An 18,712-nucleotide genomic window follows, 5' to 3' on the forward strand; every position below is an offset into this window, starting at 1 on the left:
TGTTCTCCTGTAAACGGTGTCCGGTGTTGCCCGTCTGAATGTAAAACCGCTCCGTCCACAGAGCTGTCCGGCCGTCCGAGCTGGTCGGCAGCGTCTGGACCAAAGAGGACAAAGAGAAGAACTCACCGAACCTGCTCCGTATGATCCGTCACACCACCAACCTCACACTGTGGTTCGAGAAGTGAGTGTCAGGAAGCAAATTCAAGAAAAACGTTGGGTTTTAGACGCCTGGAGAAACCGAATATCTGTAACTGTGTGTGTGTGTGTGTGTGTGTGTGTGTTTTAGGTGTATTGTAGAGACCATGAACCTGGAGGAGAGGGTGGCGGTGTTGACACGGGTCATAGAGATTCTGCAGGTTTTCCAGGAGCTCAACAACTTCAACGGTGTGCTGGAGGTGGTCAGTGCCATCAACTCGGTCCCGGTCTACAGGCTCGACCACACCTTCGAAGTGAGTGAAGCTTTTCACAGCGATTCAGGAAAGAAACTACGACTGGTCGCGTATCTTTAGCAGAAAGAAAGAATTGTAGGAATTCTGATGCATATTTTTCACTTTATGATTAGTTATTATTAAACCATCTGATCCCAAAAGATGAAAATAATTCTGCTATTCACAGTTTTCACATGTGTGTTGGTCCTGTCTAAAGCTGAGCTGGTGATAAAATCCTAATTTATGGGACTGTTTCTCCCTCCTACACCACAGGCAATACCAGAGAGGAAAAAGAAAATCCTGGAAGAAGCTGTGGAACTGAGCCAGGACCATTTTAAGAAATACTTAGCTAAACTCAAGTCAATAAACCCGCCCTGTGTGCCTTTCTTTGGTAAGTCTTCTACAGTGTGACAGCGTGTACTTAATGTCCTACAGTTGAAGTGTGAAGCTGACCCAAAAACACTTCAAATATAACCACCTAACAATTATTATTTATTTGAAAGTGTTTTATTTTTCTCAGTTTGTGTTCCTCTCTTGACCGCCGTCGACCTTTTCCCTCATCCTCAGGTATCTATTTAACCAACATCCTGAAGACGGAGGAAGGCAACCCGGACTTCCTCAAACGCCACAGCAAGGAGCTGATCAACTTCAGCAAGAGGAGGAAAGTGGCGGAAATCACCGGAGAGATCCAGCAGTATCAGAACCAGCCCTACTGCCTGAAGGTGGAGCACGACATCAGGGTGGGTGCTCGTAAATTTTGTCTTTGTAACGTTTTTTTTTTTTAACACGTATAATACACAGATCGTGGACTCATAACGTGTGTTGTTTTTGTTGCACAGAGGTTCTTTGAGAACCTGAACCCGATGGGAAGCAGGGGTGAGAAGGAGTTTTCTGACTACCTGTTCAACATGTCTCTGGATATTGAGCCAAGGAACTGCAGACAGGCTCCCCGATTTGTAAGTGTTTCCTCTGTAGGGAAGTTTTTGTTGGAGCAATATTTGGTGGGGGGGGGGGGGGGTTCAGTTCTATGTCCTTTTTGTTTAGTATCAGATGCACTTTTACTGCAGATCGGCATAAAAATCATTCTCTAAATCCTTGATCATAATTAAGTTTAGTTACTGTGGCCTGAAATGAAATGAAGAGCTTTGTAAATGCAATGTCCTCTGCAGTAGTTTGCAGCACTGAAGTGATTTTACCCCCCAAAAAAACATATTTTCTCACTTACCTCTCGTGTTATCTAGCCGTGCATATAGTTTTGTTTTTACTTGCCAACATGTCGGAGTGATTTTCTGTTATTTTAACATTGTTATAATGTCAGATGTCGACGTTAAATAAGGTCAAAAGTCAAAAACTTGAGGTGAACGTATGTAAAAACGCTCCCAGAAAGTCAGAAGCTCTACTTCCTCTTCGTGATGACATCAGGTTGTTCGCACATGCCCACAAATGGACGTCTCTTCTGTAGCTTTGTTGCTCCGTGAGTTGTTGGCGTCGTCCGCTCTCATATTTCAGATGAGATTTGGCCTCGAACATGAACGGATGTATTTGGGAAGTTTCCATTTCGAGTAAAGAATGAGACAAATTCGTGAAATCCTGCTGCTACTGTTTTGATTATGTCGCCTCTGGAACTGGAGTTGGCCAATCAGAACAGAGTGGGCTCTTCAGGAGGAGGGCCTTAAAGAGACAGGAGCTAAAACAGGCCGGTATAAAATAAATTAGGAGTTGTTTTTTTTTTAACTGTAAATGATCAGAGATATTCCAGTAGAGCCCCAGAATATAAATATAGACGTGATACGTCCCCCTTTAAATGGAGGTTCAGTCTTGTTTGTGTCTCTCAAAACGTTGGAAACACGCACTTACGAAATTCAAAAGTCTCTGTTACACTGAAAAATCCACAGATCTCATTTTCTTTGCTAGAACAGAGTTACAAGAGTTTCAGCTCACATCCTGTTGACAGATATGTGCATAAACCCGAGATGTGGTGACACTACAGGTTACTGTTGTGTAAGTCAGACTGAGACACCAAGCGAGAGGGTGAAATTTGGTGGATTTTTACAAAGATTTTCCAGCTGCAGTGTTTAATCAGATTTGCCAAAAAACAAGCCTGAAAGTAATAATTTATGAGATAAGATGCTGGCAGACATTGTTCTTTTTCAAATGAACGAGGTTTATACTCGTGATAAAGCTCCCACAGTTGAATCAGTGCCTCTCGTCTCTCTGCCTCCTTGCAGGCCAGGAAGACCATGTACAATCTGAAATCACCAGGGATCCGGCCTGTGCGAACGTCTACCTCTGGCACCCTGAAGGGCCACCCGGTCCCCCTGGAGAGGGAGCCGCCCCATAAGATCACCTTCCGGAGTATCGCCGAGACCGAGCCGGAGACACCGGCGTCGGTCTCCGTGCCCACCTCTCCGAACACGCCAACACCCCCGCAGTCGGCCTCCTCTGACCTCAGCTCAGTCTTCATGGAGCACGACCTCAGCAGCTCCTACGGCGGTGAGTTCACAGTCGGCACATCGGTCGGTTTTATGGAATAATATGGGAATTTTTTTTAACATTTCTAATCAAGACAGGGAAAGTTTTTAGTTTCTTAACGTCTCTTCGGAAGTCTGTGAATATCAAAAGTTTTCACAAGTGTTTACAGTGTTTTTAAAGATTCATCGCATGACATCCGGTCAAGAAACTAAAGTTCTGTCTATGTCGTCATTTAAACACGGACGTTTGCAGCACTAATGCAAAAGGTAAATCACACACGTTTCTTGTGAAATTAGATCTTCATCCTCTGTCTGTTTGAACTTTACAGGTAGCAACTCCATATTTGCTACAGTTCTCCTTCCGCCTTCAAGTGAGTCTTTAATTTTGTACCCGAGTGCTTTCTGCTGCATTTATTCATGCAAACACTTGTCACACTGTCACAAACCGCGTGCTGTTATTTGTAAGCAGGGCATGTTGTTGATTCTTTATACATGCAACTTTCTGTTTTTTTTATTTTTTTATATAACTTTGTGTGTGTGTTTCTCTTCATCTCAGAGTTTCAGTCTGTGTCTTGTGGCAGCCTCCACCAGCTCGGAGAGGAGCTGCTGAAGCCGCCTCCTCTGCCGCCACGAAGGAAGGACGCGATGTCTGAAGCTAAAGTAAGAAGTGTTTTCCGAGCATTATACACTTCATCATATCAGTCTGATTGGGTTTAGCATATCTGTGGTAAGATTCAAGATTGTTGAGAAACCTTCTAGTACAGAATTAGTAAGTGATGTAATTCTGGTTTAAACATATTGAGTGTGAGTTGGCCTGTCGAACATGATTTTTGAGTAAATATCTCAGACAGTTTAAACTTGAAGCAATTTGGGAGGAATGATTTATTTTAAGTGTGTTTTGGTGTTTAAAATATATTATAATAATTGGACTAAAGGGACACTATGATGAAAATGTTTATCTGCTAAAAAAAAAAACCCATAAATCAACTGGAATAAAACCTGTTAAATAAATCCAGATGTAGTTATTATAAATTACACTGATCTAATAGATTTACCTTTGGAGGACTTCCACTGAAGCACGAGTTCAAAATTCAGTCAGACATCACTCTCATAGTGAAACTTGCATCCACAAAGATTATTTAGAGAGTTCTGGCGTCACATCCAGCGTCCGTAACTGCAGTGCAACGTCTCATTCAGTGTTTCTTTCTGAAAAAATGTAGTGTGTTCCTGGAGTTTACTGTCCATATTCTAAGACAAATCAGCGTCCACTATAGCACTTATTTTAGAAATTGAATTTTTAATTAATTAATTAGAAATTATTTTTTTGGCACTTTTTCAACTTTAATTTGATAAGTGAATGTGCATAAAGGACAGGACGCGGGTAGAGAGAGGGGCACGGAGCCAGGTTGCGGATGCTGCAGCCATTCGTCACGTGTGCTGCGGTTACTTCTGTCATTCAACACTCTCTTCTAATGCTAAACTCTCAACTCTTTAGCTTTACTCTCTGCTCTCTAAAAACTTTGCACAGCGTTCGCTCCTCTCTGTCCCGCTGTGATTAGACATTAGACACTCCCAACGCGCTCATGGACTCAGACCTCTTTTTTTGAGCTTTGACATTTAACCCACAATTATCTGGGTCTCATTGGAAATGCGGTTCATTAAAGGCTGCTAAAAACAATGGTATTTGATTGGGGGGAGTTTTTTGTTTGTTTTTTTTTTTATTCTTATCTAAACATCTGGAGTGAAGGACACAACATACTGTCATGTTCCAAGTATTTTTAGTTAGTTTTAGTTATTTGTGTTATTACAGATGTCAGATAGATTTCTTATTTCTGGATCAGAACTGAGTAGATGTGGTTTCTCTTCAGCAGCAGTGATGTGTTTTAATATGAGCAGAGGAATATTTTGTATTTACACACACGTCTCTGTGTCTCAGCTGAGCTCCAGGTCCGACAGCCCCCCAGCCATCCCTCCCCGGCTGCCCCCTCCTCTGCCCAGGAACCAGCCTCGACCGCCGGTGTACAACGGCCCCATCGACGGCCCCCTGCCCAGCCCGCCGCCTCCGCCTCCTCGCGACCCTCTGCCAGACACGCCTCCCCCGGTGCCCCAGCGGCCCCCGGAGATCTTCATCAACTACCCGCTCAACCTGCAGCCTTCCCCCGTGGGCCGCTACCACTGGGACTTCAGCAGCTCGCCCAGCTCGCCGAACACCCCGCCCAGCACGCCGTCGCCTCGCATCCCCAGGCGGAGCTGCCCGCTCAGCGCCAGCCAGAACAGCCTGTGCCCTTTACCTGTCCCCATCACCGCTCCCCCTGTCCCCCCACGCCACAACTCCAGCCCACAACTCCCCAAACTCCCACCAAAGACATACAAAAGGGAGCTGCTGCAGCCGCCATTACAAGCCCTCTCATTGGTGGAGAACACCGACAGCAGCCAGTGAGTCCGCTGTCGCTGTTTTTTTGTGTTTTTTTTTTTTTTTAAACGCCAAGAGGTGATCTTGAAATGCAAACCGTGTCCTGCAAACTACGACACAAAGCTACTGATCAGAAAGAATAACACTGCTCCCCCCTTTTTCTCCCCGCCAAACACACACACACACACACACACACTCTTAACTCCACCCACCCGCCCTCTGCATTAACCAATCACAACACCCCCCCACCCCCCGCTGTGCCTCTCAGGGGATCAGTAGCTCCGCCTTCATCATAAACCCTCTGTGCCAATGAGAAACCCACACCGGTGTGCCAGCTAATAAACAACAAGGAGCACCAAGACACTGTTGCTGTGTGTGTGTTTGTTTGTTCTTACGGAGCAGGGACTGTCTGCTCCTCATAGAAATCTTTAAAAAAAAAAAACAAAAAAAAAACAAGAAGAAGAAGTTCTCACCCCTCACACACTTAAACTCAAACTTAACCCCACGTCCCACTCCAGTACCAGGGTGGGGGTGCATGTGGGGGGCCTTGGACTTTGTAGCCTCAACTGTCATGCTTTGTTTCTTTGGGCATTGACATCATCGTTTTTCAACCCTGGAGTCCTGCTGCAGCTCACAGATTTTTTTTTTTTTTTTTAACAAAACCTCGCCTCTCCTCAACGATCAACTTCGACGTAGCTCTTTCACTGTGGGTGTGTGAGCGGCAGGCAAACAACAGACGATTATTTCCATTGACTTGTTTTTCCTACGAACTGAAGAGAAAACAGTTGCCAAAGTCTTATTTTATGCAGGGGGATAAGGGATTTCCTTTTTTTTTTTCTTTTTTTTTTTTTAAACTAATGTGACATTAAAAAGAAACACGAAAAGGAGGCAACACTGAACCCCCCCCCCCCTCTCCCCGCCCCCCATATCTCCCGCCCTCCTTCCACTTGTATCTCAACTGTACACTGTGACTGTATAGAAGTGAGTCAAACTGTCTGACTGTTTTTGTTTTACTTTCTTTTTTTTTTTGTTATTTTTTTGGTCAGGCTTCTCCGCAGCCACAAAACGTTGCCTTTAAAAATCCAACAGCGGTGACCTCTGACCCCCACCCCCCCTCACCTCCCCTACTCCTCCCCAGGCTCCACGTCCTCTCGGCCCCGGATGGGAAAAAACACGAGAGCCGAGATCACTCCATTTGCACATCGAGCTTGGGCAAAGTCAGCAGGTTTTTTTTTTTTTTTTTTTCGCGATGAGACTATTAAAACATCCCCCTCTCTCTGCGTCTTTCTCTGTGTTGCGCAACAGAGGTGGAGGGGAGTGTGGGAGGGGAGGGGGGGGGGGGGGGGACGTCTGCCACGATATCAAACAGCACCGATCCAGGACGAAGATGAGGAGAGAAAACTAAAGACGCAAACTGGCGAAAGCAGTTTTTTTTTTTTTGTTCCTCTCTCTCTCTCTCCGACTCTTCGAAAAGCCGATGTCTTAACCCCCGACCCCCTCATATAGACGTGTGCTGCTGTCTGACACTGTGCTCTTCTCCAATAAGCCCCCACATGACCAACTCTTAACTCATTGGTATTAAAACTCAGCACTGGAAGCACGCAACTCCCCCTCCCACCACCACCACCACCACCACCACCACCAAAGCTGGGTCAGCTCCCCCCAGTGGCTGCTCCAAATACCTACAAACCCATTTAAAAAAAAGACAAAAAAAAAAAAAAAAAAAAAAAAAGAGGAACTTTTTAACCCAAACTTCTTCTTCATCTCTTTCTTTCTTCTTTTTTTTTTCCTGCTCGAAACATTTTTGGAAAGACTGAAATAATCCATGCATCATGCTCAGATGTGCCTTTTTATTTTGTTTTCTACTTTACAGAATAAGCAAATGGTGTCTAAAATGCTAAAAAATAAAGTTGCCTATGTAATGTTTAGAACAAAGCTATACACTATGAAATTGTACATGTTTGTGGATACTGTGTATATATAACATGTATACACTAACTAAATAATTTGTATAAAGTGACTTTTTTTTTTTTTTTTTTTTTTCCTCCCACCCCTGTTGTATTGTACCCCCTCATCCGCATCTGTTCAGTCAGTCGAATATTGCCTAATAATCCAATGCTGCTACAGTCGGATAAAAAAAAAAAAAAAAAAATCATAAAAAAAAAAAAATCCAAACAAAAACAAAACGAGAAAAAAACAGGTCACTGTCACTAACTTACTTACAGACAATCTCCAGTTTTAAACACTGGGAGTATTAACTGAGGAAAGCCATTTTTTTCTCCCCCCCTCCCTCCCTCCTGCCCCCCCTCCCCCTCCCCCTTTAGCTGTTTTAAAGCAATGAAAATATACAGTTCAATATGCCAAGCACTTACTAGACGTGTGCTTCACTTTGTACATCCTACTAATTGCCTTTCGATTGTCTCCTTTTCAAAGACTTTTTAATGCTAACACTCATTAAACAAGAGGTTGGAACTGTATTAAGTTTGCAGTTGAATATATGTAGAAATATATTCGGTTGCAAGTATTTGAGCATCGTGAAGAATTGGACTTTTTTTTTTTTTTTTTTTTTTTTCTTCTGAGAAACACACTTTGTGCACTTTAGGCTGTACTGTTGAAGAGCCGCAGTTGTTATAGGTCATATGTTTGTAAATGCAGTGGTCCTATGCAGCTGTCAAACTCACTTTATACATGGATCAGGGCAGAAAAACACACAAGTCTACCACCTCACTTCTATTCCCCCCCCCCCCCCCCCTCCAACAAACCCCAGACCCCCGACCCCCCCGTCGAGTTTAGGAAAAGATAGAAACACCTGAGGATGTCTGATGTCAGCTGACAAAAAAAAATCCTCCTCGCTTCGCTCTAGAAACACACACAACAGAGCGCTCCTCCTCCTCCTCCTCCTGCCATTTGTGCAGCTGGTGAGTTTCGGAGGATTTTTTTTTTTTTTTTTTTCTGTCCGTTTCCCTCGATCGACAAAGTTTTCCCAAGAAGTCAGTATTGGTGGGGTTGAGTTTGCCATGTTTTTCTTTTTGTTTTCTACGTTATTCCCAGCCCGACAGAATAACAGATTGGTTTTTTCCTCCGGTGGCACTGTAACAGCTTGATCCAGCAGTCGGTTTATTTGATGGTATGTGGCCTTTTAACTGCTTTGTATTAATGGTCTTGATGAGATTAATAAATCACCCAGTCTTATTTTGTACTGAACTACTCATTTCTCCTCTTGTTTTACTGTAACTTAAGTGTTTTTTTTGAAACAGGTATTGCAGAGGTTTTCCTCGCTGTAATCATACTGGTTATTAAAACATCCTCTTCAAATGTGCTTTCAATGTAAGTGATGGGGGACAAAATCCACAGTGTGTCCACAGTTATTTTGTGCAAAAATGCATTTAAAAGTTGATTTGAAGCTTATATGAGGCCTCAGCAGTCTGGATTAGTCATATCATGTAGGTATCTGCCACATTTTGTCTTTTTAGTGTAAAATTCCCTCAAATTTGTGTTTCCCTGTTGAGCTGCGGTGGAAGTATAGTAACCAAAAGAGGAACTTTGGCACTAAAAATTCTGTAACGATGAAAGATATCTACTTGATTTGACTCATTTGGACGACTGAAGCTTCATATCAGCTTGAAATAAACTTTTAAATACATTTTTGCACAGAAGGAGGACTGTGGATTTTGACTCCCGTCACTTACACTGTAAGTGCATCATAAAGGGATCTTCTAATGGCCAGTATGAACAGGAGGAATATTTACAGCAAGAAAAAAGCTCTGATCGCTATTAAGTTATATAAAAGTTGTTATTTAGCACTTTTCTTAAGCTACAGATGGATATATCCTGGTCTTATATCAGGCAACATCTCTGCTCAAGGAAATAAGGTTAAGCATATTCAAGTGGGGTTTTAAAAATAGAAATCAAGAAGGAAAGTGTGATTTCTTCATTTTCTTGCCAATGTTTCCTCATATTAGATGTTTTCTGCAGTGTCATTGTGAGACTTGTGCTGCTGCTGCTGCTGCTGTTTGAAACACAAACCCCCTTTTTTAGTTTTATCTATTTATCCTACAAGTGTCATCCTGAAGAAATATAACAGCTAAACGGATTCAGATTTAACAGACAATCAAGAGAAATCCATGTTTGTTTCACCGATTGTTCATTCATGCATTTATGTTGCTGTTTCTGAGTCCGTCCGTCACAGAGCTCCAACACAGTATCTGCAGTTTTATGTGTGACAGTTTGGTTTTTTTTTCCCACTGAGAGTCTTCTGGTCTCTTGAGGAGGGACAGCGGGGGTCAAACAGTGCTGCAGGGTCCCTCGCTGTCCTCGCTGTCGTCCCACAATCCTCCACTGTTCTGCACTGCTGCGTGGCCGCCTCGCTGCTGAACCAGGCCTGGTCTGAAGAAACCAGCAGCAGGAAACAAAAAAAATGATTATTTAACCAATCGAATCCAGGTTTAATCATGTGACTTACAGCTTCCTGCTTCAGTCATACCTGTAATGAGAGTAAGGAACAGGTAAAATCACTCTCATGAAGGCTCTCACCTCAGATTTTCTCTGCTCGGGTTGAAATTCTGAAAGCTTTGCCTCGCTGTAGCTTGGATCGGTACGAAGCCTTGTCTGTTGTCCTTCTCTGGAGCTGAATCAGCCTGATCCATGAGGTGATGTGGAGACACAGAGCAGGTTTGAGGGTATAAATAAACAGAAAACTGCGCAAGAAAATATGGTATTAAAGGATTTAAGAAAGACTAATCATATCATATTTGAAGATGGAGTCATAATGTTCTGCAATGCTCATTAATAAGGATTTTGGTCCCTTTTGTTTGTTAGTTGGCAGCATTTCCAAAAAAAAAACAACTCAACAGATTTCACTGGAAAGTTGCACCATGAGCCAGTGATTTGTTTTTGGCGCAGATGCAGGAATCTGCGGTTTTTAAAGCATTACTTAACATTGCTAGATAAGGCATTTTTGGAACATTTTTATCTCAAGAGCCATTAAAATCTGGCAGATGTGTCCCGTTACTGCCTCGTATGTACACAAAGACAAGCTAATATATGTAGAAGTTTTAATGTGATTATAGCATCTTTCAAATTACTCTGACGGTCTACCACTAGGGGCACCAGATTCATAAATTTAAAGGTTTGTGCAGCCTTAATACAAGTAGATAATGTGCTCTTTTTGGAAGGTTTGCTGTCTGACACACTTTAAAAGCAAAAACGCACTTTTTTTTTTTTTTATTCAAGCAGGTCAGAGAGGTTCTGTGAATGCTGAGTGCTTTATGTTGCCAGTTGCATCAACTGAATCCCCCTCTGTCAGAAGAAATAGGCGGACTCTCTGAAGTTCAGTCTCTTTAATCACCTGCACAGACGGTGAAGGACATGAGCTCTACAATAAGATGGTATATTATTATTATTTATTATGTATATATGTCTGTGTGTGTGTGGCATCTGAAATAGAAATGAAAATACATTAAAGTCCAGGACTACAAGGAGTTTTTAACAAGGGAACAAGGCTGTGTAGCTTGATAAACTTTTCAAGGAGTGAAATAGTGTAATCAGTTCCAAAACTAACTGGAAGCCAATATAAATATTTAAGGACACATCAGATTTAGGGCTCTGGCTGTTGCATTTCATTGGTGTGAGCTGCCCACAGTCTCTTAGACAGCCAGAGACAAGAATCCTCTCACGCTGGACCAGTATAATTACACAACACAGCGCTTGTGTAATAAAAACTTAATTACCTGTTTGGACGGGTCATCCCAGATGGGCCTGAAGGCACTTTTCGGATGGAGAGGAGGTGACCCTTTCCTGACACTGACCAGCCTCTTCCCGTAGGAGCTGACGAGGCACGGCGTCGGCCCGTCCACACACTGACCTGCGGGGTTTCTCAGAGGAGGGTGAGGGGTTAATCTGGGAATCTGCCACCTCAGACACACAGTCCTCTCTCTGGGTGCATCTCTGGACTGCTGCTGCTGCTGCTGGCTTAATGAGGGCTTCAAAAGCACCGGCACCTGGCTGTCCTCCTCTTCGTCCTCCCCACTGTTGCTGCCCATCGTCTCCCTGCGCAGGGTGCCATCAGGGCTGCAGGAGGTGACAGAGGAGTAGTCGAAGGCCGAGGTGTCGTCTTGGTCTGTCTCGCAGTCATCAAGGCTGTGGTTGGCGTGAGGCGCCTCCAGCTCGTTGGTGCCTTTCCCAGTGGGCTGGCTGAAGGTGCCCTGGCCTGAGTCGCTGTTCTCTCCCCATCCTGGAGTCTCCGGAGTGAGGAGGGAGCAATAAGCGTGTCCGCAGGGCGCTGGCTGATTCAGGACCGCCGCCCGGTCTCTTCCACAGCCCTTCCTCCTCACCGGACTGCAGGACCAGCACTCCAGACGCATCGAGTGACAGCCGTCAATCCCGTTAGTGAGGTTAACAGCCAGCTGGTCGTCTCTGTGGAGAGGAGAGAGGAGGTTACTGTACCAGGAGACATCAGCTGGTAGAATGAGGGACAGCAGCATGAAGGTTGTAAAAATCTGAGCCAAGAAAGTACCACATCATTTACTGAGAAACATAAAAGATCTGATCCACACTGTAAGGCCTGATTTGTCCGTCTGTTCAGACCTAAACCCTCTTCTCCACTCAAAAATGTGTTTTTCTTATTGTTACTTCACCTTGATGTTTGAGCTTCACTGTGCAGAGTTTGACACAAGAAGACGGTTTAAAAATCATCTACTAAAAAGGGAAGTTTCACTTTGCTATCCTTAAACCTCCGTTAAGACGTCTACCTACAGGTATGATTAATGACATCACAACTAGTTTGAGCCAATCATGGTCCAGCATGCAATTTAAACAAATTATTATTAGACTATTTTCATGTCTTTAAACAGGTCAGAAGGGGATCTTTAAAATTTTCATCATCTTTCATCTTGTTATGAGCCTTTAGTTCAGTGAACTGATTTTTGTGTACCAATAAGATGCTGGTGGCCACAGAGCATTAAAGTGAACAGCAACAACAGGAATGATGGAAATTGAAGAGTGAACAGGAGCTACACATGCAGCAAAAGATTTAGCATGTTTTATCCCATTTACTGCAAAACACTGTTGCTAAATTTGCAAGTTTTATTGTTTTTTCCCTAACTTTTAGCTTTGGTTAGCAGCTGGTGACAGCTGTTTCAGATGATAGATGTTGGAACTTTGAGAAAAGTGATGGATTACTGATCTCAACTAGTTCAAAGTGTCTGCAAATTGATTTTCACACTGGACTGAAATGAATGGACAACACCACTATGGATACCTGGAATGGATTTTTTTTTAAAATTCAGACAAAAACATACAAAAACACTGTTATGGTCCTTATGATGCTTTAAACCCCAACTGCCTCAGATGGACAGTCAAAGCATGCAGATGTTACTGAAAGTAATAATGTGAGTGTTGTCGGAAAGATTAAGGTCTTCCCACCAAAACTCCCCCTGGACATGTAGAGGTTTAAACAAAATCTATGTAGGAACAACATATAAAGAAGTATTTCTGAGGACAATGGTGCCGGTCATCTAAATACAGAACAGAGGCCATAATTCAAGTGAAAAAGACACTTCTGTCTGCGTCTTTTGACTGCAGATTCTCTCCTACCTGCTGTACTGTCTAAAGCCAGCAGAGGGCAACACTCACCTCTGAGCTGCAGGGTTTGACTCCCCTCTGCCCTGCTGAGACTCTCTGGGATGATGGTTCCTCATGCAACAGTTTGCAGAGGATCCTCCGGCTGCTGAGTCAGAGCAGCTGTTGGTCATGCACAGAAGAAATTATATTTTAAACTCTGAACTTTAGTCAAAAACACAGAAGAACAGGCATTTCATATCAAACTGGGACAAAGGGCTGTACTCTGAAAAATCATCATTTTTAATCTGTTTTAGCTCATAGATCTATGTAAAGTCACCTTTAAGCCCATGTACTGGATTAATTTTACTTTTCAAAGGAAAAAATACCTAATCTGATGTTTTCCTGAGGCATAAATGTTACTTTAGTGTTTTTACATGATTAAAAAAACACACACATGCAGTTCATGATTAGACAGTTAATCCTTTCGATGATGCTCTCACCTGCTTCCTCCAGCTCCCTCTGCTTCCTCCCATCGGACATCTTCCTCCAGGATCACATGACAGCGAGACAAAACGCCCCTCAGCGCTCGCTCGGTTCCCAGAAGGAGGCTGCAGTCAGGATGCTCTTTACCTGTCCACTGCAACAAGCTCTAGAGGAGGAAGGTGAAGCAGAAATAAGCAAATCAGTCAGTGTTAAAGTGGGTAGGAATGATTTTCAGTTTATCTCCAGTCTTCAGTAGGGCTGCCAATTATTTTCTTGATAAATCAAGTCAGAAAATAGAGAAAAATGCCTGTTATAATTTCTTAAAGTTCAAAGAGACGTCTTCAAAATACCCTGTTTTGTCTGATCAACAGTCTAAAATCCAAAGATATTCAGATTACTATCATGTCTGACACAGAAAAGCTTAAAATCCTCAAGTTTGAGAAGCTGCAACCACTGAATGTTTGGCATTTTTGCTTAAAAAATGGTTAAAACGATGATTCAGTTATCAAAAGTTGCAGATCAATCGACTTATTGTTGCAGCTTTAAACAATCTGTTAACTTAAATATATGTATTTAATGTTTAATATCTTTAAAAGCATTTCTAAACGTTCCACCAATCTACTGATCTTTCCCCCCACTTTTCTTCAAACATCCTCACTTTTTTTATTTTCTGATTGTGTTTTTCAGGTATTGGACGTCTCATTCTGGGCTGCAGTTTCAACTTTAGCTTCGCTCAGCTCAACTTTAGGGTCAGTGTTCGCCTGCAGTGTCACTGACTCGACTCACCGTCTCTGCTGACTCACCTGAATGTGACTCAGGTAGCTGTGGATGCGAGAGACGGGTGCCAACAGCAGAGACAGCAGTTTCATTTCCTCTCTCTCCATCTGGCCACTCTGTAAATGGCAGACAGAAAATATCCATCAGCATGTTTGGTTTCTAGTCCACTATGACTGATTACTGTTAACGCTGTAATTACCTGTGTTTTGTGACTTTTCTCGGGATGATTCAATCTGTTGAACTCCAGGGAGAGGAATGATGCCAGGGTCGTTGTGTATCCAAGGTACATATCAGAAAAAGCTGTCTGGAAAATGAGAGTGATTATAAGCACCCTCGGAGTTCAACGCAATCACCTGAATCATTTTTTTTAGAAAGAAAAAGGATCTACTTGCATCGTTTTGGCCGATAAGCTGCACCAGGATGTCTCCAACCAGAGATTTCCAGTGTTCAGCAGATAGTCGTTCCTGCAGAGTGTTCCTGAAGAGCAGATGTCGCTGTAACAGCTGCTCCACAAACTTCAGATACGTCTGACTGGATACAACAACACAGAAAACAAGATTTTTTTGATGTTTTACTGTACAGATACAGATGTTTTATTCACTGCAGATGAGAAAACATTCACATTTTATAGAGATCATTTCCATTTCTGCTTCTGTGTTGCAGAAATTCTCCTCATGTTGTGACTTTCCATGCTAGGAAAATCAGTTTGAATCAACTTTCTTTCTTTGTACAGTAAACAAAGAAAGACGGCAGCTGTTTAGTACTTACTATGGTTCTACAGTCATCAGGTGGGCCGGTGGTGTCTTGTATTTGTCGTATAGCTGGTTTAAGGTTGATACGTACTCCCACTCAGAATGGAGAAGCTGCATCGCCACCTGATGTCGTGCATCTGTTCCAAAAAAAAATAATTAAAGGATAGGTTCACAATTAAAGCAATTGCATTATGAAAGAATCTTCTAATGGCCAGTATGAAGGAATGATTAAGGGAAAAAAAAACCTGTTTCAATGTTCATATGGACACCTGACTGTTGATTTAAGACAGACCTAAAAAACTGTAAACCTGTCCTTTTCTTTACGAACAGCAATTCATATAATATGATATTTGTTGCTGGATATGTGACTGAATCAGAATATGACACGACATGAACACAGACAGACATAGAGACATGAAATACATAGAAATATACTAACAAACCACATATACCAACGAGCAATCACTGAACCTCCAGTGGCTCCTGTAACATGAAATGTCTGCTTTCTTATGGTTAAAAGGTTTAAAATTGTGTGATGCTGTTTTGCACAAGGAAACTGCACAAGGAAATAAACTAATATTGGATTTTTTTGCAATCCTTAAAATGGTTATTGAACATTTTACCACACAAATATTTTGTCAAAAAGATATTTGGTACAGTTGAAAGCAAATGTAACATGCAGCTTGAATCACAATTGTGTTTTCCTGTAGCAACTGGCTACAGAAAAGGTGTTTTTCCACTAATCTGACAGATGATGTTGACCTCTGTGTGAGCTCACCTGTGCCTTCATTCAGTCCTGCTTTGAGGCCCTGCAGGAAACAGTGGAGGAGCAGTTTTCCTCTGGACAGGCAGGCCGAAGGAGCAGATGAACAGTCACAGTGACTCCGTCCCCCGGCCGGCTCGGCTGGATCACTGCATCACAACAGTGGACAGACGCCAAAATGTCTGATTTATCTGATTTATTACATGTTTTTAACATACAAAGATATGTTGTATCATGCATTATCATACTGTAATCACAGTGTTTTCTCCACCTGCTGACCAGGTGAGATCAGCTGGTTTTTGACTGCTGTGAATGTATTTTATTCATCATCATCATGACATAAATGAATCACGACAATACAATCAGATTATATTATTTTCTCAATTAGGTGTTTCGCCTTTAAAATGTCAGAAAATGATGAAAAGTCGATCACTGTATTTTTCACTGTATAATATTTTTCATAAACCTTCAGATAAATGGTCTGTGAGAGGCCACTGATCATTGGGACTTTGAATCAATTTGTTTAAACTAATAATGCAAAGCTAGTCTTCTTATCTGAGCTGCTCTGTAGTTAATATCTGTGTTACCTTTCTCTCTGTTTTGACATGGAGCTCTTTCCATCCTCCCGAGGTCTCTGTCTGTTACTGTAGAGCTGCAAGACCTGACACTGCATCACACCAAGTTCCTCCTGCAGGATGACAAATGAGTTTCAATAAGCATCATTTAATACTGTGTTATATCTGTTTATGTTTTACAGTCCTGGAGAGAACTCCCTGTAACATGTGGTTGTGGTTAATTTTCCTTCCTCTTTTAATCATCGTGGGAGTCTAACTAAACTTTACACACTTGATTTGTCTCTAACAGACTCTCACCCGCAGAGACTCGACCAGCGCCTCCAACCGTAAAGCCTTTTTCTGACAGGTCCTCCTGTTCTCCTCCAGCTCCTCCCTCAGGTAAGTGTCTCCATGTTGGATCTGACTGAGCTCCAGCAGGGCGCTCGTGAAGCCGGTCTTCAGCTCCGAGACCATGCATTGTAACTGAGGGAGACATCAGGTGGAAATATGTTAATCAGAAATATCAGATTTATTTATCACAATGCACAACAGAACGTATCTTAACACATTGAGCTCCTAAACTGCACTCAGACTGGATTTATTTTCCATCTGCTGCTGATTTTGCAAGAAGTCAGAGCTTGTAATTTAAAGCGAACTGTCTCTTTAACAGAACAAAACTAGCTGATGAGGGAAGCACAGAATACCTTGGAGATTTCAGTGACAAGCTCGGCCTCTTGAGGCTTCATGACCTGTTCAGAGAGAGAGACACAAACAAAGCTGTGTGCAAACACTCAACAGTGATTAATGTTCATCACACACTGTGCAGCTTAAATGACCTTTTTTGACTATTACCGGCCGTCAGTCAGCTGGCAGACTGTAGATAAAAACAGAGTGTAGGTGCATGTTCTCCTGTGTCCTCCCAACATAGATCAGATAGTGTAGCAGCAGACACACAATGGGAACAAAACAGGGGAAGTCAACCTGTTTTTCTCACAGTAAAGTGAATCCTTAACCTCTTTCTAACCGAATGCTCACAAACATTATAAGAAACTGGTGTTAATTTAGCATCTACATAAGGTTTGACTGAAGAGTTATGATTTCAAGCACAAAAAAAATGCAAAATCTGTCATCATTTATTCTTTCTACCTCAGCCTATTTAAACCAAAGGAGTCAGAATAACATATTTAACCTGTAATAAAGACTTTCATGTCTGTATACGTGTTTGTTTGTAGTACCTGCTCAGATGTTGCCCCTGCCAGCAGCCCCTCTGCTAAGGAAGTGGCAAGCCAGCCAAAGAGCTCAGCCCTGCAGGGGAAAAGGCTGCAGGAGCCAAGATCCCTCCTTATAAGTCTGCTGACAGAAGGACAGGCACGGATCAGCAAAAAATATGAAATATGAAATAAGCAATAACCTAATGTTTTAACAGCAAATTAACCAAATAAAAATCCCTCTTTTAGAGGTTAATTATAGCTATCCTTAGGTCATTTTAGAGCACTTTTGTGCAATCAAAATATGAAAAAAAAATCCAATTTTCAGTGTAGGTTGCAAGACTATCATACACATACTATCTAGTTAAAAAAAAAAAAGTGATTATGCTTAAAAGCACAATGATAATTCAGCTGTCCAAGTGTTCAAGAATCCTTCAGAAAAAAATCAAGCAATGAAGCAAAAACAAAGCCACAGGAAACTCACCTCAGCTACAGCTCTGCAGTATTTATACTCCAGACATTTGAAAAGATGCAGTGATTCATAAAATCCTCAAAATATTCCGTTTCTCTCTTTCTGTGCTAAAACTTTCAGTTTCAGTCATTTGCGGTGTTTGAAGGCGGTGAAGCTTCATGTTGCTGTGTGCTGACAGCAGATGTCCTGCATGACGCTCACTCAGCATCTCTGTGATCTACTGAGGAAGTCAGGTCGAGTATGAATCATGTAAATGCCCTGCTGGAAAAATAACTTTATTATAGAGACATTTACAGTAATTCGGATATTGTTGTACATTTTATTATTAATCGACCTTCACGTGATCCGGTTTGTGCTTTTTTTTTTTTTTTTAGGTCACATGGCACTAAAATACTGCTCATAGTTTTTAATATGGAAATGTGAAATTGGGTCAGTGGAAGTGTTGTAGATCTCCTATAAATGATAAATTCCAGTGTTTTCCAATGTACGTGAAATATCGATAAGATAAAGGTAAGAAAACAGATAAAGATCTACTATATTATTATAATAGAATAAATTTAAAAAAAGAAAGAAATTACATAAATCTGAGATATCACACTAAAAAGCCTGATATATTATATACAATACAATTCATAAGACTTTATAAATGAATTATTTGTGAGAAATAAATCCAGAAATTAGGTGATGCAACACCAGCAGCTATAATTTGTATACGATATATGATGTAAATATCTGTATATGTGTATAAATATTAATAATAAATACAATATAACGCATTAAAACATATTAAAGTACGGTATATAGTGTTGTATGTATATGCAGTTTTATATG

At 41.8% G+C, this 18,712-nt stretch overlaps 3 protein-coding genes across 3 annotated transcripts in view; 1 reads left to right on the forward strand and 2 right to left on the reverse strand.

Moving 5' to 3' along the window:
* sos2 (son of sevenless homolog 2 (Drosophila)) overlaps window positions 1–8,519 on the forward strand; it is a 37,110-nt gene extending 28,591 nt beyond the window's left edge. Inside the window, exons 15-23 of the mRNA XM_044375610.1 lie at window positions 62–181; window positions 287–449; window positions 702–819; window positions 996–1,168; window positions 1,268–1,384; window positions 2,657–2,921; window positions 3,229–3,270; window positions 3,456–3,559; window positions 4,836–8,519. Of these exons, the coding sequence (XP_044231545.1) occupies window positions 62–181; window positions 287–449; window positions 702–819; window positions 996–1,168; window positions 1,268–1,384; window positions 2,657–2,921; window positions 3,229–3,270; window positions 3,456–3,559; window positions 4,836–5,339 (1,606 nt within the window). The 3' untranslated portion in view covers window positions 5,340–8,519. The remainder of the gene's footprint in view (window positions 1–61; window positions 182–286; window positions 450–701; window positions 820–995; window positions 1,169–1,267; window positions 1,385–2,656; window positions 2,922–3,228; window positions 3,271–3,455; window positions 3,560–4,835) is intronic.
* Window positions 8,520–9,019: 500 nt separating this feature from the next.
* LOC122998531 lies at window positions 9,020–15,412 on the reverse strand. Its single transcript, XM_044375461.1, has 7 exons — window positions 14,332–15,412; window positions 14,159–14,248; window positions 13,373–13,521; window positions 12,945–13,052; window positions 11,042–11,726; window positions 9,846–9,949; window positions 9,020–9,698 (listed from the first exon to the last, which is right to left on the reverse strand). The coding sequence occupies exons 1-7, from the start codon at window positions 14,419–14,421 to the stop codon at window positions 9,596–9,598; spliced, it is 1,329 nt and encodes a 442-aa protein (XP_044231396.1). The 5' UTR covers window positions 14,422–15,412; the 3' UTR covers window positions 9,020–9,595.
* A 227-nt stretch (window positions 15,413–15,639) lies between these two features.
* On the reverse strand, window positions 15,640–16,677 carry LOC122998981 (rho guanine nucleotide exchange factor 33-like). The gene is made up of 2 exons (XM_044376034.1): window positions 16,520–16,677; window positions 15,640–16,335 (listed from the first exon to the last, which is right to left on the reverse strand). Exons 1-2 carry the CDS (start codon window positions 16,673–16,675, stop codon window positions 16,231–16,233), a joined length of 261 nt encoding a protein of 86 aa, XP_044231969.1. The 5' UTR covers window positions 16,676–16,677; the 3' UTR covers window positions 15,640–16,230.
* Window positions 16,678–18,712: the final 2,035 nt, after the last annotated feature.

Source organism: Thunnus albacares, chromosome 15, assembly GCF_914725855.1.
Source record: "Thunnus albacares chromosome 15, fThuAlb1.1, whole genome shotgun sequence".
In the NCBI taxonomy this organism is placed as follows: domain Eukaryota; kingdom Metazoa; phylum Chordata; class Actinopteri; order Scombriformes; family Scombridae; genus Thunnus; species Thunnus albacares.